The 20,603-nt window shown below is 37.3% G+C and overlaps 1 protein-coding gene across 1 annotated transcript; it reads right to left on the bottom strand.

The window, feature by feature from the left end:
- Window positions 1-471: 471 nt before the first annotated feature.
- Window positions 472-18,181, bottom strand: clcf1 (cardiotrophin-like cytokine factor 1). The gene is made up of 3 exons (XM_087799897.1): window positions 17,993-18,181; window positions 3,410-3,558; window positions 472-1,542 (listed from the first exon to the last, which is right to left on the bottom strand). Exons 1-3 carry the CDS (start codon window positions 18,009-18,011, stop codon window positions 472-474), a joined length of 1,239 nt encoding a protein of 412 aa, XP_087656023.1. The 5' UTR covers window positions 18,012-18,181.
- Window positions 18,182-20,603: the final 2,422 nt, after the last annotated feature.

Genomic DNA, 20,603 nt, shown 5'->3' with positions numbered 1-20,603 from the left:
ATGTGTTCCATAATTTGTAAATTTGATCCATGAGTTTGTAAATTTGATCCATGAGTTTGTAAATTTGATCCATGAGTTTGTAAATTTGATCCATGAGTTTGTCAATTTGATCCATGAGTTTGTAAATGTGTTCCATAATTTGTAAATTTGATCCATGAGTTTGTAAATTTGTTCCATAATTTGTAAATTTGATCCATGAGTTTGTAAATTTGATCCATGAGTTTGTAAATTTGATCCATGAGTTTGTAAATTTGATCCATGAGTTTGTAAATGTGTTCCATAATTTGTAAATTTGTTTCAACATTTTGCAAATTTGTTTCAAGAGTTTGTAAAAAAAAATTAAACAGTTTATAAATTTGTTTCAAGAGTTTGTAAATGTGTTCCATGAGTTTGTAAATGTGCTCTGAACTCCTGGTCCAGCGTGAATAACAGTCCCGAACCCCTCTAACCCCTCTAACCCCTCTAACCCCTCTAACCCCTCAGCCTCTTCTTGAGTCTGTTGAAGTCTTTGGCCGACCTCCACAGCCAGGACTGCAGCTCCCGCAGGATCCAGAAACTCTCCACCTTCCTGGCGAAGTCGTTCATGGACGGACGCACCGACAGCAGCAGGGAGGCGGAGGTGGAGGTGAGGAGGGGCGGCGTCAGGATGGGGGGGCTTCTCTGCAAGGACAAGGGCTGCGGGAAGAGGTCGTGACCTTCACCTGCGCCGAACTGGTAGAGGAGGGAGAGCGGCGAGAGAGCAGGGGGGAGGGTGGGCTCCGGGAGGGAGCGAGGAGGTCGACGAGGACTCGGGAAGTCCACCAGAAAGTCTCCCTGGAGGACGAAGCCGTCCTCCTTCCTCAGCGCCTCCTGGTGGAGGAAGTGGATGTTGTAGCTGAACTGAGGCGACTCGTCGTCGTCGTCCAGGCTCAGCAGCCGCCGTCTGCCCCCCCATCCCTCCGTCTCCCCCTCCTGGCGAGTGTCCTCTGGCTCCGCTCGCCTCCCTCGACCTCCTCGCCCCCCCCTCGACCCGGCGCTCCTTCCTGTCGCCGCCTCCGCTCGTCTCCCCGCCTTCCCTCGCTTTCTCTCCGCCACGTCCGCATCCGTCTCTTCGCTCGCCGCCCTCGCGCTTCCTCCTCGCCTCTGGCTGTTCCTGGTCCTGGACCGGTACAGGCTCTGGCTCATGATGGGCGCCGGGACGTCGCCGATCCGGAGCTCGCCCCCCTCCCCCTCGCCCTCGCCGCCCCCCGGGGCGGACGGGGGAGGCAGAGCGTACCCCAGCGTGGTCATCAGCGCCGAGATGGACCCCAGGAGTCCGTCCAGGCCCGTGCAGAAGTGCAGGAGGGACGTCTTGAGCGACGGGCAGAGGGTGGACCGGGCCAGGTCCCGGACCGCCGCCAGCAGCACGGAGTAGGCCCGCCGGTTCTGGGCCAGGCGGGCCTGGTTCTCCAGGCCGTGCCACAGCTCCAGGCGGGTGGCGGCGCTGGGCAGAGACAGAGCCGTGCTGTTGGGCCGCGGCGGAGAAAAGTCCTTGTCGTTGAACGGCGGCCCCAGGTAGCTGAGCTGGAGGATACAAGAGGGTCAAAGGTCACTTGATCATGACCCCGGAAATCCTGTTTGAAAGACTCCTTCCTTGGAGGGAGTTAGCATTAGCATGTAGCATATTTGCATCAAGGAAAATAATAAAAAATATAAATAAATACACAATTAAATGTATAAATTAGTAAATGTAAGGATGAACATTTATACATAAATATATGAATAAATACATGATTTCTCGTGTTACTTTTGTAACAAGTAATTTTTCAATGAGGAACTGTCAAATAATTTATGTGAACTTATATATTTATTATTTTTTTCATTCGTGTCATAGATTAATGTGTTAAAATCAGTTTAGAAATGTTTATATGATCACACGTGTATTCATGTATATTTATGTATTTATACATTTATTTATTGATAATTATTGTTATTGTACTTAGTTACAAATATGCTACATGCTAATGCTAACTCCCTCAAAGAAAAAACGTAATTTATTGTCCTTCATACTTTTTAGTTTGTTTGGAAATATGTCAATTGTCCTTCAACACAGAAACTTCCTTAATAACACAAGATACACACACGTGTGTGTGTCCCAAACTTTCCGTACTGAATGCATTTATATCTAACACTGTTTCAGAAAAGTAATGAAATAAAATAAACATAATAATAAATGAAGTAACAATAGATATTTAAACAACAATAAAGATTATATTACAAGTGCACGTGCAAGTAAAACGTTTACTAACCTGGACTTTAAATAACCTTTAACTGTCTGTTTGTTCATTTTAAAAGTTTTGTAAACAGTAACAAAAACATTCTAATAGAAATTGGACGCCGGTCCTAGTTTGACACTTTTAACACGATTGTTCTCTAATATAAACTTTTTATTTTTTAAGAATGGGTTTAATTAAACAGTTGGCATTAGGTTGATTTTGAACTGTTTGCAAACTTTAATCTAATGAATCTTAACTTAATCTGCTGTTCATACAAAACTCTGCAGCAAGAATTCTGAGGCGCTCTAGTAGAAGAACTCACATTTTCCCAGATCCTCAAGACTCTTCATTCGCTGCCATTTTCTTATTTTCCTAGTATTTTTCTCCAATATAAACATCATTTTTATTTGGAAATTGGGTTCAATTAAACAGTCGGTATTTAGTGAAATCAATCAAAATTGCCAAAACATAATTTTGAGTAAAGTTAAAGGTTAATGAAACTGAGTAAACATCTTACTTGTACTTATGTTTATATATATATCATAATTTCATGTATTTTTTGTGTTAATTTTATTTGTTTATTTTATCTTTTTATTTATTATTTTTATTATTTTTTAACACGTAAGCTGTTTGTTTAGCTGTTTTATTTACTGCCATGACAACTCAAATTTTCCCCAATGTGGGAAGAATAAATGTATCCTTTGTTATTTTATCTGTATTTCCATTTAATAAAAGAAAAAAGTTAGTGTTAAGTACGTTTTAGTTTATGTATGCAATACTTTATTTTTTCTGCTTCTTTCAAGATGTTTCAAACAAGTAATGAAATCATTTACAAGCAGTTATTTTATACTTAGTACGTCTTAAAACAAGTATTTTTTCCTTATTTAAAATAAGTATTTTTGGGTTGATTGACGATCAAGTCATTTGTATACATCTTACATTTTGCTTGTTGTTTTTTTCTTTATCAATCATTTGTTCTGCCGGCGCCTGTGTGGGCTTCTTCCTCCGGGCACTTTCCAAAAACACATCCAGAGGTTAATGGACGACTCGTAATCGTCCTCATGTGTGAGAAGTCGTCGCACGTGTCGTTGAAACGACGTTAAAAATCCTAACATACACCGTTTTTTTTTTTAAAATTTATCGTCGGCTCCCTGATGCGTTTTTCAAAGACTCACGTAAACATCTTTGATCTCCTTCAGCTGGTACTCCAGGTACTTGGTCAGCTCGTAGGTGCTCTCGATGGAGCTCCTCTCGCTGGCCAGTGTGGGGTCCAGGGCGGTCGCCGTGGCAACGGCCAGCAGCAGGATCCAGAGGTTGGGATGCTCTGTAGAGGAGGGGGGTGGGGGGGCGACACTGGTTAAAAAAAAACTGGCCCAGATGTTTCCTCGGTGACACCGTGGAACCAGCCGTGGAGGTATTTTCAGTCATAACACCAGCGTGAAAGTGGATTATTTGTCTTAGACGAGGCGTTTTAATGAATATTAAGAAACATCCCTCGGGTGCAATTCCCTCAGCCCGGCCTCGACCATCGCGGTGTTTATAAGAAATTTTTACAATATTCTCATTTATTCCTTGTTTCCATGGCGATGGCCTCGTGTGTTTAAACACCAGCAGGTCGCTGCCAACGACCTTTTTTTTTTTCCTCTGATTCTGAGACGTTTTAACAAAAAAATCTCGGCGACAGTTTGATGAACGGCCGCCGCCTTCAAAGAACCTCACTTGTGATTAATCAAAGAAAAAAAAACACACACACCGGGTTCTGAACAATCACAACATTAACGTGTTTGTCTACGTTGTGTGTTTTCAGTCGGAGGTCCGGGCCTCCATCTTTTCTGGACGTGTTTGTGTAGGTGTTTTGTGTTACCGAAGCAAGTGTTTGTGCGAATGTTTCAGCTTGTAATTATGTACGCGGATTAGATTCACATATCTAAGAGTGTTTACAAGACATGTGTGTGTGTGTGTGTGTGTGTGTGTGTGTGTGTGCGGTGGGGTCTCTGTTTGTAAGAAGGGAGGGAGGGAGTCGGAAACCTTTTAGTGTTTCTGTCTCTGGTTTCAAACAGAGAAAATTGGAGCTGAAAGCTTCTTTTCAACATCCAAGAACGACGCGTCCGTCCAGCGAGTCTCTTTAACTTTCTTTCAACACTTCCTGACACTCGTTTCTGTTTGTCATCTCTGCTCTTCATCATCCGTCTTCGTCCTGTTCTCGGCTAATCCATCGTGACCCCCCCCCACTCTCAGCCCCCCCGCTGGTGATTCTGCTGCTGTTTAACAGGTGTGAAATATGTGAGTGACCCTGTCAGTGACCCACTTTGTCTTCCCTCTTCGGGGGTCTTGAAGAATATTCATCAGTGACATCAGATTAGTAACATTTTCAAAGGTTGAAACTTTGAATTTTTTTATCAAAATGATCCTTTTTAAGCGTTGAATTTCTTTCAAATATATATCATTTAATTTAATATTGAAGGGTTGCATTTGTGCAATAATGGGGTGTAAGAAAGTATTGGTAACTTATAAAAATTAAAAATATAAAATATAAAAATAACGCAATGTTTTTTGTCACAATACTATATTGATATTCAACAGCACTGAACTTTTTTTTATTTATCTCACTGGATATTTTCCGCTCCTTCACATCCATTCTTTAAAAAAAAAAATGACATCAAAACCGATATACAGGAAACCTTTTTTTCCCAAATGTATTTCTTTTAAACATGTTGTATTCTGGGAGAAAATGTATTGCGTTTTACTTTTGGATGCATTTACTTTTTAAAAAATATGTCAATATTTTATTTTCAGCATGGGGTTTAAAAATTCTGCAACACTAGAGTCATGTACTCGACAATACTACAAATATATCTTTGTTACTACACTATCACAATACATCACAATATATTCTGTTATTTGTCGACGATCGGTGTTAATTTGAGGATTACATTGTTTATTAGTTACATCATTTTGAGGGAGGACTCACACTAAAAGTGTACAAGTGTTACTTTTTTTGGCGATAGAGAAGGACTGAGGATGAGAGGATACAGTGACTCCAGCAGCTTTTAAAGCTGATGTTTGGACATATTTTGGTTTTAAAACAAATGAAAGCAGTTACGACTTTGTCAAGAGTCATGTGGTCTGTGAATACTACAACACCAGAGTCAAGTACTGGACAATACTACAAATATATACTCATTACTACACTATCACTATATATCGTATTATCGCCCCTGTATTGCGATATGTATTGTTAACCCTATTGCCAAAAAACAGCCTTATGTTTGATTGTCTGAAAGTTCAATCAAGAAGCTCTGTACTATGTTGATATTGTCTGGTTTGCACTATTATACCGACATTTTTATGTTCAATTTAAAAAGACCAACAATTAAAAATATATATGAAATCAATTCAACATTTTGATATAGAAGTTCAGTAATAATATTCAATTATTCAATGCTTAAAAAACTTCATTGCAATCAAAGTTAAAACGTTAGAATTCCATCATTCAATATTCTGATGACACTGATATACTTCCATACAAAGCCTCATAAACCCACAGAACCTTCTCTCCCCCGTTATCTCGCTCCAGCCTCGGGTCGAAATAACAGCAGCCAATTAACCCCGATTAACTCTCGCACTCCCACTGCCGTCTCTGTTTCATCTCCCGACAGAACAGCCTGCTGGATCACGTCGAACGAAAAACATTTATTCACAACATTCACAGCTTTTCCTTTTGTGAAAAAAACGGACTGATTTGTTGTTCCAGTCTTTGGCCAAACTCTGGGAACCTGGTGTTCAGACTGTAATCTTCATCTGCATCACATTTGTCACAGAAGAAACTCAAAGTTTAGCAGAACATCAAACAAAAGGTTGTGAGCAGAACTTGAAAAACTCAAAATAGTATTCAGTGGAAAGAAAATTTTCTCTTTTCTCTTTTCTTTCAGATTATATTTACGTTCAAGCAAAAAAAAAAGGGGGGAAAATGTCTTTCAAAGACTTTGATTTTGATCCACAGACCTCAGAGCCCGAGCTGGGGTGTAAGTCTGGATCAGATCACTGATGGAAGGTCTGACCATGAATAGATCTGAAAGTAAGAACCAGAATTTAAAAAAATGATCCTGAAAGAAACTGGCAGCCAGTGAAGAGTTTTAAGGATCAGAGAAATGTGAGTTCTTCTACTAGAGCAGCTCAGAATTCTGCCTGCAGAGTTTTGTATGAACTGCAGGCGAGACAGATCCTTCTGGTTTAGACATGAAAATAAATTGTTACAATAGTCCAAGCGACACAAACGCATGGATTTTATGCACCAGATTGTGTTGTGATGCCATTTTCCTAAGTTTAGAGATTTTTCTCAGTTGAAGGAAACAGTTTTTGCTAGTCTGGGCTCAGGTGTAACACCATGATGCTGGCTTTTTACGTTTCTGGAAAATGTAAGGCCCCGACCTGTGAATCAGATTGTTGTGGTTTAAATGAGGACGGTTGCTTGACTATCAGTGGAGAAAGAGTTTTATCACCTTTCCTATCCAACCATGTCACATCATTCTTCCTCATTTATCTCACTGGTTATCTTCCTCCTTTACTTCTATCAATTTCAAACAAGTTTACATCAACACACATTTTCTTCTGAACATGTTGTATTTGGGGTTATTGTTGACACTTTTTGTAAGTATGGGTTGTGTTTAGTTTTTGTTCTCTTTGGCAGGTTTTATGTTGGATCTACCCATCTAGATACTCCTGCAGTACTGCCTCTTCTACTCACAGACAATAAAACTCTCACAGTTTACACTGTACAACAAAAGCTTTTTTTTTTAGAAATCTCCACTTCAGCCAAAGTTTTCAAATAGAACCATTTTTCTATGATTATACTAAGATTGATTAAATAAAAACAACAAGGCAAAAATTCGTATAAATATAGTTTATAGATATATTTCTATACACCCATCAATCTGTACATTTGGAACAAATCACTAATTTGTCTTTAAACTTCTATTAATCTCTGATTCTTCCATCGATCAGTTCCTCACGTCTTCTCCTCATGAACACACATCTTCTGTATCTTCTATTCATTTCCATTCCTCTACTTCAGGGGTCCCTTAACTTTTTCCTTTGAGGGCCACGTAACTTTTCCCTCTCTGATGGGGGGCCGGGGTCAGTTTGTATAAAGTGTGATGATTGCAGAGGTACCAGAACGTAAAAATGTATTGTTTTTTGAAGTATATACTTTATTGAATATTGTTTTAATTGTTTAAGCGCTTTGTGACCCTGGTCTGGAAAAACGCTATATAAATACAAATTACTTACTTACTTACTTACTTTTCTAGAAAGCCACACATAAACAAATTCACAGAAATAATGACTATTTATGGAATAAATAACCAAAAAAAAACCTCTCTGGGTTTTAAATTTTAGGCCCTAACATGTTGAAATCTTTCAAACCAGACCTTAAAAGGAAAAAAAAGAAAGGTAGGTGTAGAATTTAACAACAGAAAACCTAGAGTCTTTTATTTTTATTTTGCAAATCTAAGAAATAATGTACCTCATAAAAATGTGTGGTCCTATATTTCTGTCACGCACTGTTATATATAAAAAAATAAAAATACATCACTGATATTTTTCCGAGGGCCAGACAACTGCTCTACAAACTTCTTAAACTCAATACAGATCACTATGTCATCGGCAAATATCACGAACTCCTTTCAGAAACATCTGTCCATCGCTACAGCAAACAATAAAGGTTCAGATATCATGTCATTCTTAGACTCAATCTCTTAGTTTAGCAGCTACGATGGATTAAAGGATAAAGTTTTGCAACAACATTTTTCTATCCCTTTAAACCCTTATTTAACTGAAGGCCTGCGGGCCATACCCGGCCCTTCAGGCGATCCGGACCATCACTGAGCCCCATTCAGCCATGAATAATGAATACATTTCCAAAAAGCCGTGAAATCTGTATTTTCTCCAACACTTTGTGTCACTTTTAGTCAAAGGCTGCTTTTTTACCAACAAGACAAGGAGCTCCAGTTTAGACAAAACAACATGAACCACAGAAGCGTAAAGTTGACACAGAAATAGATGATTTAACGGCAAAAAGACTGAAAAATAACTACACACAAGTAATTGTTTTTTTGTGTGTGTGAACAAGTATTGTTTAAAAACCCTTTCTTTAAATTGACTTTATTTAAAGGATACTTTTAAAAATGTCCTGGATTTTAAATATAATTTATATTATATTATATAATAAATTCAAACTTCACTCGTTTTCTACTCACCCTCATGTCGACTAAGGGTTGGGATTATTTTCAGAATAATCTGTTTCTTTTTAGAGTTATAGACAAAAATGTTTGTTCATTTTAATGTAGCGACTGGAGCTCAGTTGTCTTTATCTTCGTTCAAAAAGTCACTTAAAAACATCCAAATACCTCCATACTGCTCGTCTGTAACGTCCATCTTGTATTGAAGCCTCGACTTTAGAGATTTTTACGGAACAAAATGGACCAAGTCTATGTTTTAAGATTGTATTTAGTGGAAGATCCCGAGCTAAATACTAGTAGCAGGAAGCTTATGCTACAATACAAACTAATAAATATATACTTTAGTTTTTTTCTTAACAATTTATCATGTCGAGGCTTCAATACAATATTACAGGCGAGCAGTATGAAGGTATTTGGATGTTTTTAAGTGTCTTTTTGGACGAAGATGAAGATAAATTAGCATCAGTCGCTACATTAGCATTTTTGTCTATAACTCTAAAAAGTAACAGATTACTCTGAAAATAATCCCAACCCTTTCTTTCTTATTGTCACGTATCATTCCTCAAATACCGGAGATGTTTCCGTCGGAGTGAATCCTCAACATCTCTCCTGACAGCACCTGTTGAGTCTGATCCGTCGACCACATCAAAAACGGCTTCCCAGACTAATTTTCCCAAACTCAACGCCAGCTCCCACACACACCCTGAAATTAGCGGGACAACCCGCCTCCTCACCTGTCGACCGCAAATGAAGCCCATTAGGCGCCTCGTTTGTCACCAGGTCGAGCGGTTGCTCGAGCGTCGCGAGGACCAACCCTTTTCCACGGAAAAGGTTCTTATATAACGGTAGGTTTTCGGCGTGCGGTCTGACTTCAAGGCCGGGCCTGCAGGCGGCCGTGGATGTACCTGGCAGGGCGAGCGCTCGCCACAGGGCAGGGCTGGAACCAGAACCTTCTCCCCGGGAGGATTACGTTACAGCATCACAGGGGTTCCTACCGTGACCCCAGTCCTCGTGTACCGCTTTAAACACACACGGGAGCTCCATTATTCATCGCAGACAACATTTCTTTTCCCCGTCAGATCTAGCTGACGTTTTTCTGTCTGGACGCCATCTGTGAAACACAAGTGTACGGGGTTTTTTTTGGGGGGGGGGGGGTCGGGGGGCGCCAGAGACGTTTGGATTCAAAGGGGTCAAACTAAACAATGCGGCGGGTCCAGGTTTAGAGTTGAGGTTCAGGACCATGACGGTGTTTTTATTTATGTTTAAGATTTGATTTCATGTTTAACGTAAGTCGCTACCAAAACAAATTCCTGCTCCGACACACAAGCTTCACTGATGATGGCAATAAAAAATGATTCCTGGGTTTTTAAGTCAAGTGTGGCCCTTTAACTGTATTGATGTGGCCCTCAAGAGGTCAAAGATCCTGTAGAAACGAACAGTTTTATTCTATATTTATTCATATTATTCATTACTAATACCTAAATATGTTTTGTTTTAGTACTTTTGTCCTTTCGCTTTTGTCATTTTTGTAGTATTTGAGTATTAGAATTTGTGAGTATTTAGTATTTAAAAATTGCTTTGATATGAAATTTAAGAAAATGTATTTTAAAAAGTTTTTAAAAAGAGTATTTAGCTTGGCATCTAGTCACAGCAGAAGCTTCATGAAACAGTGTCATGTTGTTTAGACGTCAGTAGGTGGCGCCATCAGTTTAAAAATTATGTTTCATTAGAACAGAAAGAAAAACATACAGAGACGCCATCTAGTGGTCTCTGAAAGAATGACACTGTTTCATGAAGCTTCATCAGACCATCACTAACAGAAGACTGTTCACACCGAGTCCGGTTCTGCTCGAGGTTTCTGCCTGTTAAAAGGAAGTTTTTTTCCTCATCACTGTGGCTCAACTTTTTTTGAACTGTCTCGTGTCTTGAGATAACACTGTTCTTGACACTTTTAATAAAGTTAAATGATACAAAACTTTGTCGTCTTCTTTAGGTCAGCATGCAAGACTTGAAGTATTCCTTCACTAGTTTAGGTACATTTTTGGATGAGATTAAAAAATATTTTGAGAAAATACTCTCAACCCAAATGAACGTTATTACAACTAATGACAGGAACATCGAATATATTTGTGTTTAATGTTCCGGGCCCCAATTGGTTTAACTGAGGTATCAGGTTCGATTTTATACTTTTCGCTGCTTTATTTTTTCTGCTTGACGGCCCCTAACTACACACGCTGTATAAAAATGTGGCCCCTGAGGAAATTTAATTCCCCACCACTGGGCTTCAGGATGGATTCTCGGGTTCCTTTCTCGCTTTATTTTTTCTTCACCGCGAGAGAGATCTGATACGAACTTCTGTTGGGGGTGATTGACAGCTCTTAATTTAGAGTTCGCCGAGGAAATCGTTGTTGAACGTTCTGGTTGCCAAGATGTCGGCTCGAGGTCTGACTGACACGTCGGTCGTTTACACTTTCATTAAAAAGTGATTTTTGGAAAATAGGATTGAGTGTGAAACATTCTTTGGCAGCGGATCAGGAACGCAATTAGTAATTATATGTTGAGTTTGATTAGTCACGCCTGGATGTATTCAGGTTTCATTTTTCTTCTTTATTGAGTGTCGCCGTACGACGATGTTAGCGATACGAGTGACTCACCCGCGAGTCAGAGAGTCGGATGATTCACTGTTATGTCTAAGCGACGCCCCCGCGACAACATCGGTAAACACGGCAACATTGGGTCACTCGTCAGGGTTTATTTTCGACTTCCCTCGATGAATCCGAACTAAAAATAATCGCTTAAAATTGAATCTCGAACGTAGCCATTAACTCACTCGCTTGCTTTCCACATCTTTTAAGGAGCATCTGGACAAAGAGACAACAGTGTCTTGTCTTTATTATACGTTTATTATAAATACATTGTAGGTCTTTATGCTTTTATGCATCTTTTGTTGATGCTTCATGAAACTTATAAACTAATAATGAAACTTATAAACTAATAAATGTTATTTTTAAGTGAATTTAATATACAATAATGTAAAAATCATCACCTTCCGAAGTCTCGCAGATTTATTTTTATTTGCACAATACTACAATACTACAACACATAACTTACAAATAACATATTGGGAACTGAGAACTGATTACGACAACCCCTCTTACTTATGGTGCCAACAAAACATTGAACTCCCATGATGCCTTTCTACACGCTGTTCTCTTTTAGTGACGGTAATTGGTCGCTACAGTACTGTATTTAAATTCCAATTCAAAAGTCATCGACTGTTGTGATTGGTTGGCTGGGCGGCAAAGCATTATGATTTGAAACAAGCGAAAAGATTAAACGGTCACTACTTTGTGGATTTCAATTGAAGTTTTTCGTCATTTCTTCTGCTAATTTCTATGTTTGTTGGACACTGTGTCAAACTTTAAGTCATATTTACACTTTGCTCATGCAGTATCAAAATTTGATTTAAAAAGCCATTTATATGACAAATAACTTTCACATAACTAGCTACATAACACATACAGTGAAGGACAATAATTAACCCTTGTGTTGTCTCAGGGTCACGGTGACCCAAAGGCCCGAAAACCATCAAACGACCTTCCTGACTTCCAGAAATACATATGCGGCGGTGGAAGTCGTTCACCTTGACCCGGAGACAACACAAGGGATACTACAAACACATTTGTTTTCAGGGCTCTCGGTCATCTTTGCCCAGAGACAACACAAGGGACACCACAAACACATTTGTTTTCGGACCTTTTAGTTACCTTAACTCTGAGATAACACAATGGATACTACAAACACATTTGTTTTCGGGGCTCTCGGTCACCTTGACCCAGAAACAACACGTGAGATATCACAAACACATTTGTTGTCAGGCCTTCGGGTCACCTTGACCCAGAAACAACACGTGAGATATCACAAACACATTTGTTGTCAGGCCTTCGGGTCACCTTGACCCAGAAACAACAGAAGGGATACCACAAACACATTTGTTGTCAGGCCTTCAGGTCACCTTGACCCAGAAACAAAAGAAAGGATACCGCAAACACATTTTTGTCAGGCGTCCGGGTCACCTTGACCCAGAGATAACACAATAGTAAATTAATTCTCTTATCTTTTCTTTCCCTTTCTATCTTCCCCCCATTTCCTTCTCTCTTCACCCCCCTGTCCCTCTTGTTCCTCCCATCCAGTCACAGCAGAAGAATGTTCACACTTAGTCCAGTTCTGCTCCAGGTTTCTGCCCGTCAAAGTGAGTTTTTCCTCACCACTGTCGCTCATTGTGATCTGCTGGGACCTGTTTAAGTGTCAAGGTGACCCGAAGGCCCACAATAAAATGGGGTCACCTTGACCCAGAGATCACAACAAGGGTTCAGATAACACTGTAAATAAAGTTGAATTGAAACATTTTAACTTAGAATCATCAGGTGCAGGTGTTGAGCGTGTGGACGACGACGGCAGGTGAAACCAGAACTACAAGTTGTGCGTTTATAAGCCGGGGTCAGTGTTGTGAGTCTGTGCTTGAAGAGCAGATTTACAAGACGTCTGCGCTCAATCAAATGTGCATTCTTTGGCTAACTTCTCACACAAACACACAACACACACTCATATGGACACGTTATCCTGAATAATTCCATGTAAACAAACTATTGAGTATTTACACACACACACACACACACACACACACACACACACACACACACACACACACACACACACTGACACGCACATACTGTTCCCATCTTTAACTTTTTCTTTTCTCTGGATGTTCTTCATCCTTAATTTTCCAATTGATCCCCGTTGGCAGTGGACACACACTGACGCTGCCAAACACCATCAATGAACCAAAAACAAACGCAATAGGAAACTTTTCTTTTTTTTAACTCGTCCAATAAAATTCAAGCCTAAGCCGAGAAACCATTTCTGGCTGGTCGTAAACTCGGTCTGTTGTTTAGGTCCCGCCGCGATCCTGCCGTCTGTCCCCTCCTTCACCTCCTGGGCTTTCTTACAAAAGTTCCACTCGCTCAAATCGCCATGTTTGGTTTTGATTTCAGTGTCTGTCGCGCTCATCGAACCTAAAGCCTCCTTCCTCTCGCCGTAATGACCTCCACCCTCTCTTCCTTTCACTAATTGGCTTTTCTTTCATCCCTTACTTCCTTTTTTTTAAGTCCTTCAGTTTTTAATTTGGCTCCTAAACTTCTGTACCCCCCCGACCCCGTACCCCCCCCACCAGGCTCTTTTTTAATGTTATATTTAGCATAAGATAATTTTAACATAAAAACTAATTTCCTTTAATTTAACTTATTTGTGAGAATTAATTCATGTTATTTACTATATTCTCTTTAAATACAGGATCTAAGTTACATATTTTAGCATGAAGGGGATTTCGTGGTCCCAAAATATCTTGATTTTCTAACAACAAAAGAAATCTTTGCTCCGTGTGGAGAGTTTAAATAAATATTAAATAAATATATATTTATCAATAAAATACAAACATATTACTATTTTTTAAATAGTAATTTTATTACTAAATACAACTTCAGTTCATAATGTTGATGTATTGTTTAATCACCACCGTTGCTGATTTAGCAACGTTATGCTAACGTAGCAGTCCTTGTTAAGCTAACTATGCTATTTAGCTTTTTTAACTTTTACTCTTAAAATGACGTAAATTTATTGAATGATAAATCGCATAAAAAATATAAATACATGCACATTAAATGCTTTGAAACATTAACATTTACTTAAAAACAAAAAGGCGCTAACACTTCTAGCCAATAGCTTTAGGTTAGCACAGTATTAGCAACGATTGGAATCATAGTCAATATATTTACTCGAAAACTATTTTCTAAAACAAACATTTTATTACTTAATACAACTTGAGTTCATGACGTTGATTCTGTATTGTTTAATCACCACAGTTGCGGATTTAGCAACATTATGCTAACGTAGCTATCCTTGTTAAGCTAACTATGCTATTTAGCTTTTTTTTTCTCTTTGCTTTCTAAACTTTTACTCTTAAAATAATTTATTAAAATATTTTATTGCTAAATACAAATTGAGGTTTGGACCAATATTTTACAGTTAATAATTATTCTACATGTTAACTTTTACCATTAAAACGATTAAATTAAGCGTGAAAATATTATAAAATAAACTTTTATTCTTCTTTTATTGGGTTCCCTTGATTAAATGCAATTATTTAAAATGTCATTTCACATTAAAATAACTATCTTTAGTGTTTAAGTGCCTCCTTAACTTATTTATTATGTTACATAAATCATTAAATAATTAAATAAATCAGACTTCATTGAGTTATTTATCTTGGACCCGAATCCACATAAATAAAATTGAGAAATTATTAAATCAATTTGTAATAGATTTTCTTGCCGAGGACGTTGAAATTGATCGTTTATTTTAGTTTAAACATATTTTCTACCTTGGGGTCGTGTTGGATAGGTTAGAAAAAAGGGGGGATGGATCAGGAGGATTTAAAAAGAAGGGGAAGGGAGACGGAGGGAGTGGATGGAGGGAGAGTTTTCTGAGGCGAGGGGCCATGTTAATTTGGGAAAAATGTAAACAGCATGTGTAACTGTTCAAAGCGTGACCGACTCATTTTATATCAGTCCCCCCTCGCTTCCCCTCTGGGTGCTACTCACTTCTGTCAATCCAGGATCTGCACCACATGAACCTTCCGATGCTTTTCTTTATATATACCTCCGTTGGATTTGATTCTGAATCACGTCCCGTTTGACTCTCTTTTATTCCTACAACATTCTTATCCTCTGATTTTTTTTAATTACAACTCAACTGTATGTTTTTTTTGTCTATTTTCCCATCGTTATCCCTTAAATATTGCATTTTGTTTATTAGATTTAATGCTTTTTCTCAAATTGCAATCATTTATTTTGAGGTTTTCTTACATTGTTATCGTCTCAGACGAGCTCGAACATGAACGAGCCACGGCTATAATTACTTAGTAAAGTGTCGGAATTCATCGGAACCGGAGAAATATGTCGACATGACTTAAATGTTAAAACGTTTGCTGGCCTCGAAACCCACACTTCTACGAAAAAAAAACAATTGGAAAATAATGTGTTTTCGTTTCAAATAGGCCAAAGTTGAGTCACAACACTGGGTGATTTTTATCAGAAAGAAAAAAAGCAAATATATTTTCTTCATGATGTTCTGACCCTGGATATAAGTAGATAAATATGGTTAGTATCATTTTACTATGTGGAAGTTCAATGAGCTGATTTTACAAAGATGATTTTGTTTGAATTAAACCTAGGATTGTTTAAATATATAGCAAGAGTTTACTAAACTTTTAAAATTTCAAATAAATTCTAAGCACAAAAATGGATGAAGACTTGTAATCTGGTAAAAGAGAACCAGATTTGTGGATTCAAACAACCTTTTGGTCCAGAATGTTAAAGACAATATTTTCAGTCTTTTAATTGAATAATAAAAGGGAGAAAACTCTGTTACTTGTTAGGAAAAAAAACATCCTGATCTTCACTTTCTTCACTCTGTAAACATCTTTTATATTGTTTATTGTAATGGATATTCTCCCAAGCGATGTCCTTCTTCACACACAAAAAAACACTATTAACTGGAACTTAAGATTACATCATTGAAGTTAACATAATTAAAGTCGTCTCAATATAAACCATAATCAAATAACATGATTCAATGGGAGCACTAAAAGTAGAATGTCTTAGTTAACGTTAAAATCACTCTAAACAGCAGAAAAAAAGCAGATTAATTAATTTGAAATAGTTTAATTCATAGAAATTAATCAATTAATAGTATGGTAAATATTGATGTATGCATTCTGTATTATTTATTCACCACCGTTGCAGATTTAGCAATGTTATGCTAACGTAGCTATCCTTGTTAAGCTAACTATGCTATTTAGTTTTTTTTTTGCTTTCTAAACTTTCACTTATACAATTATGTGAATTTATTTTACAATAAATGGTTTAAAATATAAATAAATGCTCATTAATTACTCTAAAACATTGTGTTTGACTTAAAAACAAAAAGAGCTAACACTTCTGGCTAATAGCTTTGGGATAGCGAAGTATTAGCAACGATTGGAATCACAGTCAATATATATTTTCTTTAAAATATTTCCTAAAACATGTGCCACACAAAATGTTGTTACTCTGCCTTTCATTTTAGCAAAAGTATTGAGTTTAATGTTAGTGTAAAATAACAAGGTTAAGATAATATATATATATATATATATATATATATATATTTATATAAAATATAAATGAAGTGTTGATTACAAAACAATGCATCTTGTTTTTGATTCAATGAGTATACATTTATATTTTAAATATATAAAACACCTCTGCACCATAAGAAGTGAGAAAACAACACTTTCTTTTGTAACTTTCATAACCTTTAGCTCTTCTTATATTATATCAGAAATGCATGTGATATTGAATTCAGTTCTTATTCTCTGAATAGATGACATTTGTTATTCTCTGAAAAAGGACTTTTGTTAAGTTAAACATTTGTCAAAAAATGTAAATTTTCTATCGCAAATCATCTCAATTTTTAATAAGCAAGATTATATTATATCTGATTTGTTTGAGGGATTTTATTATGTTTTGTGGAGCAAAAGAAATTTATTTCTTATGTTCTAGTAGAAATATTACGAAAGATTACTTTTTTCCCTTCCCTTGCGTGTGTGTATGCGTATGTGTAGGTGTGTGTGTGTGTGTGTGTGTGTGTGTGTGTAACTAAACAGAATCGTGTACATTCTCATATCGGTGACAGCTAACTAGACAGGAGTTAAAGCGCCCCCTGACCTCTGACCTACAGTCATTATTTACTGTAGGAACCTCAACTTTTCTTTCAACTCCATCCTTTATCACAGTCGTTTTTTTAGGTGATTCATTTATTTATATAAAAACCAAAAACAAAACAAACTTTGAAACTAGCAAAGAATAAAAAACGTCAGATGTTAATAAAAACGCAGAAAATTGTGAACGAATATTTCAGTCAAAAACAAATGTTCAACTGAATTTTTTATTTTATTTTATGCTACATAACATGTTTGCTCAGAAAGGCGGCTCGCAACCCCCGGGAAGGATTGGGTTCGATTCCTATAGTTTCAAAAAAGGGTTTTGCCGTAGAACCCCAAAAAAAAGTATTTCTCGAGCGTTAAATCTGGCAACTGGAAGAAAGTTTTCCAAATAAAATAGAAAAATACAAAACAACATGCTGTATTCAATTTGCTTCTTTCAACTATTATAACAATTACATTGTTAATTATATTGTTAATTATATTGTTAATTAAATTGTTAACTAACAATTTTATTGTTAAAAAATAAATGAATGGAATTTTGAATACAAGAAATTACAACTTCTTAAAAGTAAAAGTTTATTATTATTATTATCAAGTTACAAAAAAAACAAATATAACTTTTCTTAAGTGTATATATTTATGAATTGGTTTTAATTTAAAATGTTGAACACAAATAACTTTAAAATCAAGTCACTCACCTCGATGTAACTTCTTCATGGTCTCCTGTCTTCCTCTCAACAAATATATCAACGACTCTTCTCTGTCAAAACTCCGCGTCACTTTTGTCAATAAAGTTTTATTCCATTGAAGAGCAGGCGGTGATGGAGGCGCGCAGGTGATGAAGATGGATCCCAAAAGTGCGTCTGACTTGTGTGGTCTGAGCCTGGATGAACCCTTTATGTACCTCCTTCTCTCCTCCTCTCCTTCTCCTCCTTTTCCTCCCTCTTTTCCATCCCTGACTCTCCTTCTTTTGTCCTCCTCCTCCTGCTCGTGATTCACCAGGTTGACACATCCTCGCTCGGCCCGAACCCTCGGAACTTGTCAGAACTCATGTGCGTCTCTCGTCCGGACTCGACCTCGTCCTCCCGAACCCCTGAGCGGCGGCGCTTTGATGTGGGATCTGACGGGGCCGCCAGGTTCTGACCCGCGAGTCACTGGAACGTGCACGCGCACGCGTGATTCGAAAAGATTATTTTAAAAACGTGAAATATTTATATATATATTTTTTCGATCTACGTGTTCGTGTCGTACCTGCTTCTATATGACGTCACTCAGATCCGTGTTTTTATTTTATTCTTTACTTATGTTAAGAAAATACAACTGAAAAAAAGCGTCATATTATGTAACGTTCCCGTAATTTAAATTTAAAAATGAACACAGATTATTCGCATTAAAAATTACAAAAAGTTTTTTATTGATAAAGTTAACTTTAATCGCGGGGAAATTCGTTTCCGGTAAATTCCCGCCAGTCCCTTTCCCGCCTTAATTATTTACTACGAAAAAGAAAACCCTGTCAAAAATAATCCGCATTATATTGTGGTTTTATGAACAATTCAATATAATATAACCTTTATAAAGTCATTGATTTTCTGGAACTCCTGTTGTGTTATCAGTTTTATCTTGATCTTTAAAATATATACTTTATTGAATATTGTTTTGATTGTTTAAGCGCTTTGTGACCCTGGTCTAGAAAAGCGCTATACAAATAAAAATTACTTACTTACTTACAATTATTGTCATTTATTTCTTTGAATTTAGTTTTTCTGAACTTAAATAAAAGTTAAATTAGAGTCAGATCCCTTTGAGTGACAGCGTTGACATCTTCAGGTTAAACTGAACAACCCCAAAAAGTAAAATCTTTAACTGGAGCTATGGGATGGAGCTCGAGGGGAAAAAAGGGTGTGTGTGGTCTGATGTTGGGTCGCCTGAGAGTTCATGAATGGATGTTTTAACAAAAACCTAATAAAGAATTTACTATGAATTTAACTGAAGCCTCACAAGTCAAATCACGGTGTCATTTTAAAGGCCATAAACATCTGTTTTTCATTTGTCATTTTTCATTACTTTCAAACAAGCCCTCTGTTGATTTTGGACTAAATTAAAAATTTTATATCATTGTTTTTATAAATCAAGGTATTAAAGATTTAGAGAATAACAATGGAGTGGGTTTAGAAGGAGGAAGACATGACTCGTCCTGGTCGCTGATGAAAGAACTCTGGGCTGTAACTGAACTTTAATGAAAAGCGACAGCAAGTTGGAGATGAAGTTCACAAAAGTCCATATGGAGCGATTTCTATCGAAACATCTCTTCTGTCACGAGGACTCGTAGGGGATTTTTTTTCTTCCTTCCATTTCCCAGGTCATGTTTTTTCCTCTGCACTTGTTTAAGAATCCAATTACACCTTGTAACACAGTCAGTCCGTTGAACACGAGATTAAGTTTCCAAACTTAAAACGAAAGAAGGAATTACTGAAGGAAATCATTGAGGCAGACGCTGAACCGAAGGAGTTCATGTCAAATCCTGTCATTGACGGCGAGATTAGTGGGATTTATTCTGTTTTATTAGACATTAAATGTTTTTTTTCACATTATGACATAGAAATATTCTCGGTACGAGAAGATTCTGTTTCCACTTCCATCGCTGGAACATCTTGAAATATTCAACCCCATGACTCTAAAAGTTGATGGTTTGTTTGTGTTCAGGCTTGTGTTTTCTGTTTATTCACTCAAAAGCAGACATGGAGGGTCACAGGTGTAATTGTTCCATTTTTCTTTTTCAAACTTTTTTTTTTCTTTTTTTTTTTCCACTGCCATATGAGCTACTGAGATGTTCAAAGACCAGGGTGGAAATGCATCTGAACTAGTTTTCCTGCCCTGTGGTCTTCCTGCAGCTGGACATTCCTGCAAAGCTCAAAAAAGAAAAGCAGGTGTTTTTCTGATTTAAGCCCAAAGATGTCAAAGTAGAGTCTTTGGGTGACCATTATCATGTCTATTATGTCTATAGGTTTATGTAGAAATGGTAAATAGTGGTTTCAAAATAGCCTTTCTTAGGGACTCTGTGGCCTTTTTTTGATGTAAGTAAGTAAGTAAGTAATTTTTATTTATATAGCGCTTTTCCAGACCAAGGTCACAAAGCGCTTAAACAATCAAACAATATTCAATAAAGTATATACTTTAAAGGGTAACACAACAGGAGTTCCAGAAAATCAATGTCAGACCATTTGCAAAATGAAAACAGGAATAGAATTAATTTTATTGTTGTTAATTTGAGTTTAGAATTAACACAAAAACTGACTATTTTAATTGACA

This window comes from Callionymus lyra, chromosome 9 (assembly GCF_982586985.1).
Source record: "Callionymus lyra chromosome 9, fCalLyr1.hap1.1, whole genome shotgun sequence".
Taxonomy (NCBI): domain Eukaryota; kingdom Metazoa; phylum Chordata; class Actinopteri; order Syngnathiformes; family Callionymidae; genus Callionymus; species Callionymus lyra.
Note: the sequence above shows the minus strand (reverse complement) of the source record. Positions and strands in the feature narration are given on the sequence as shown.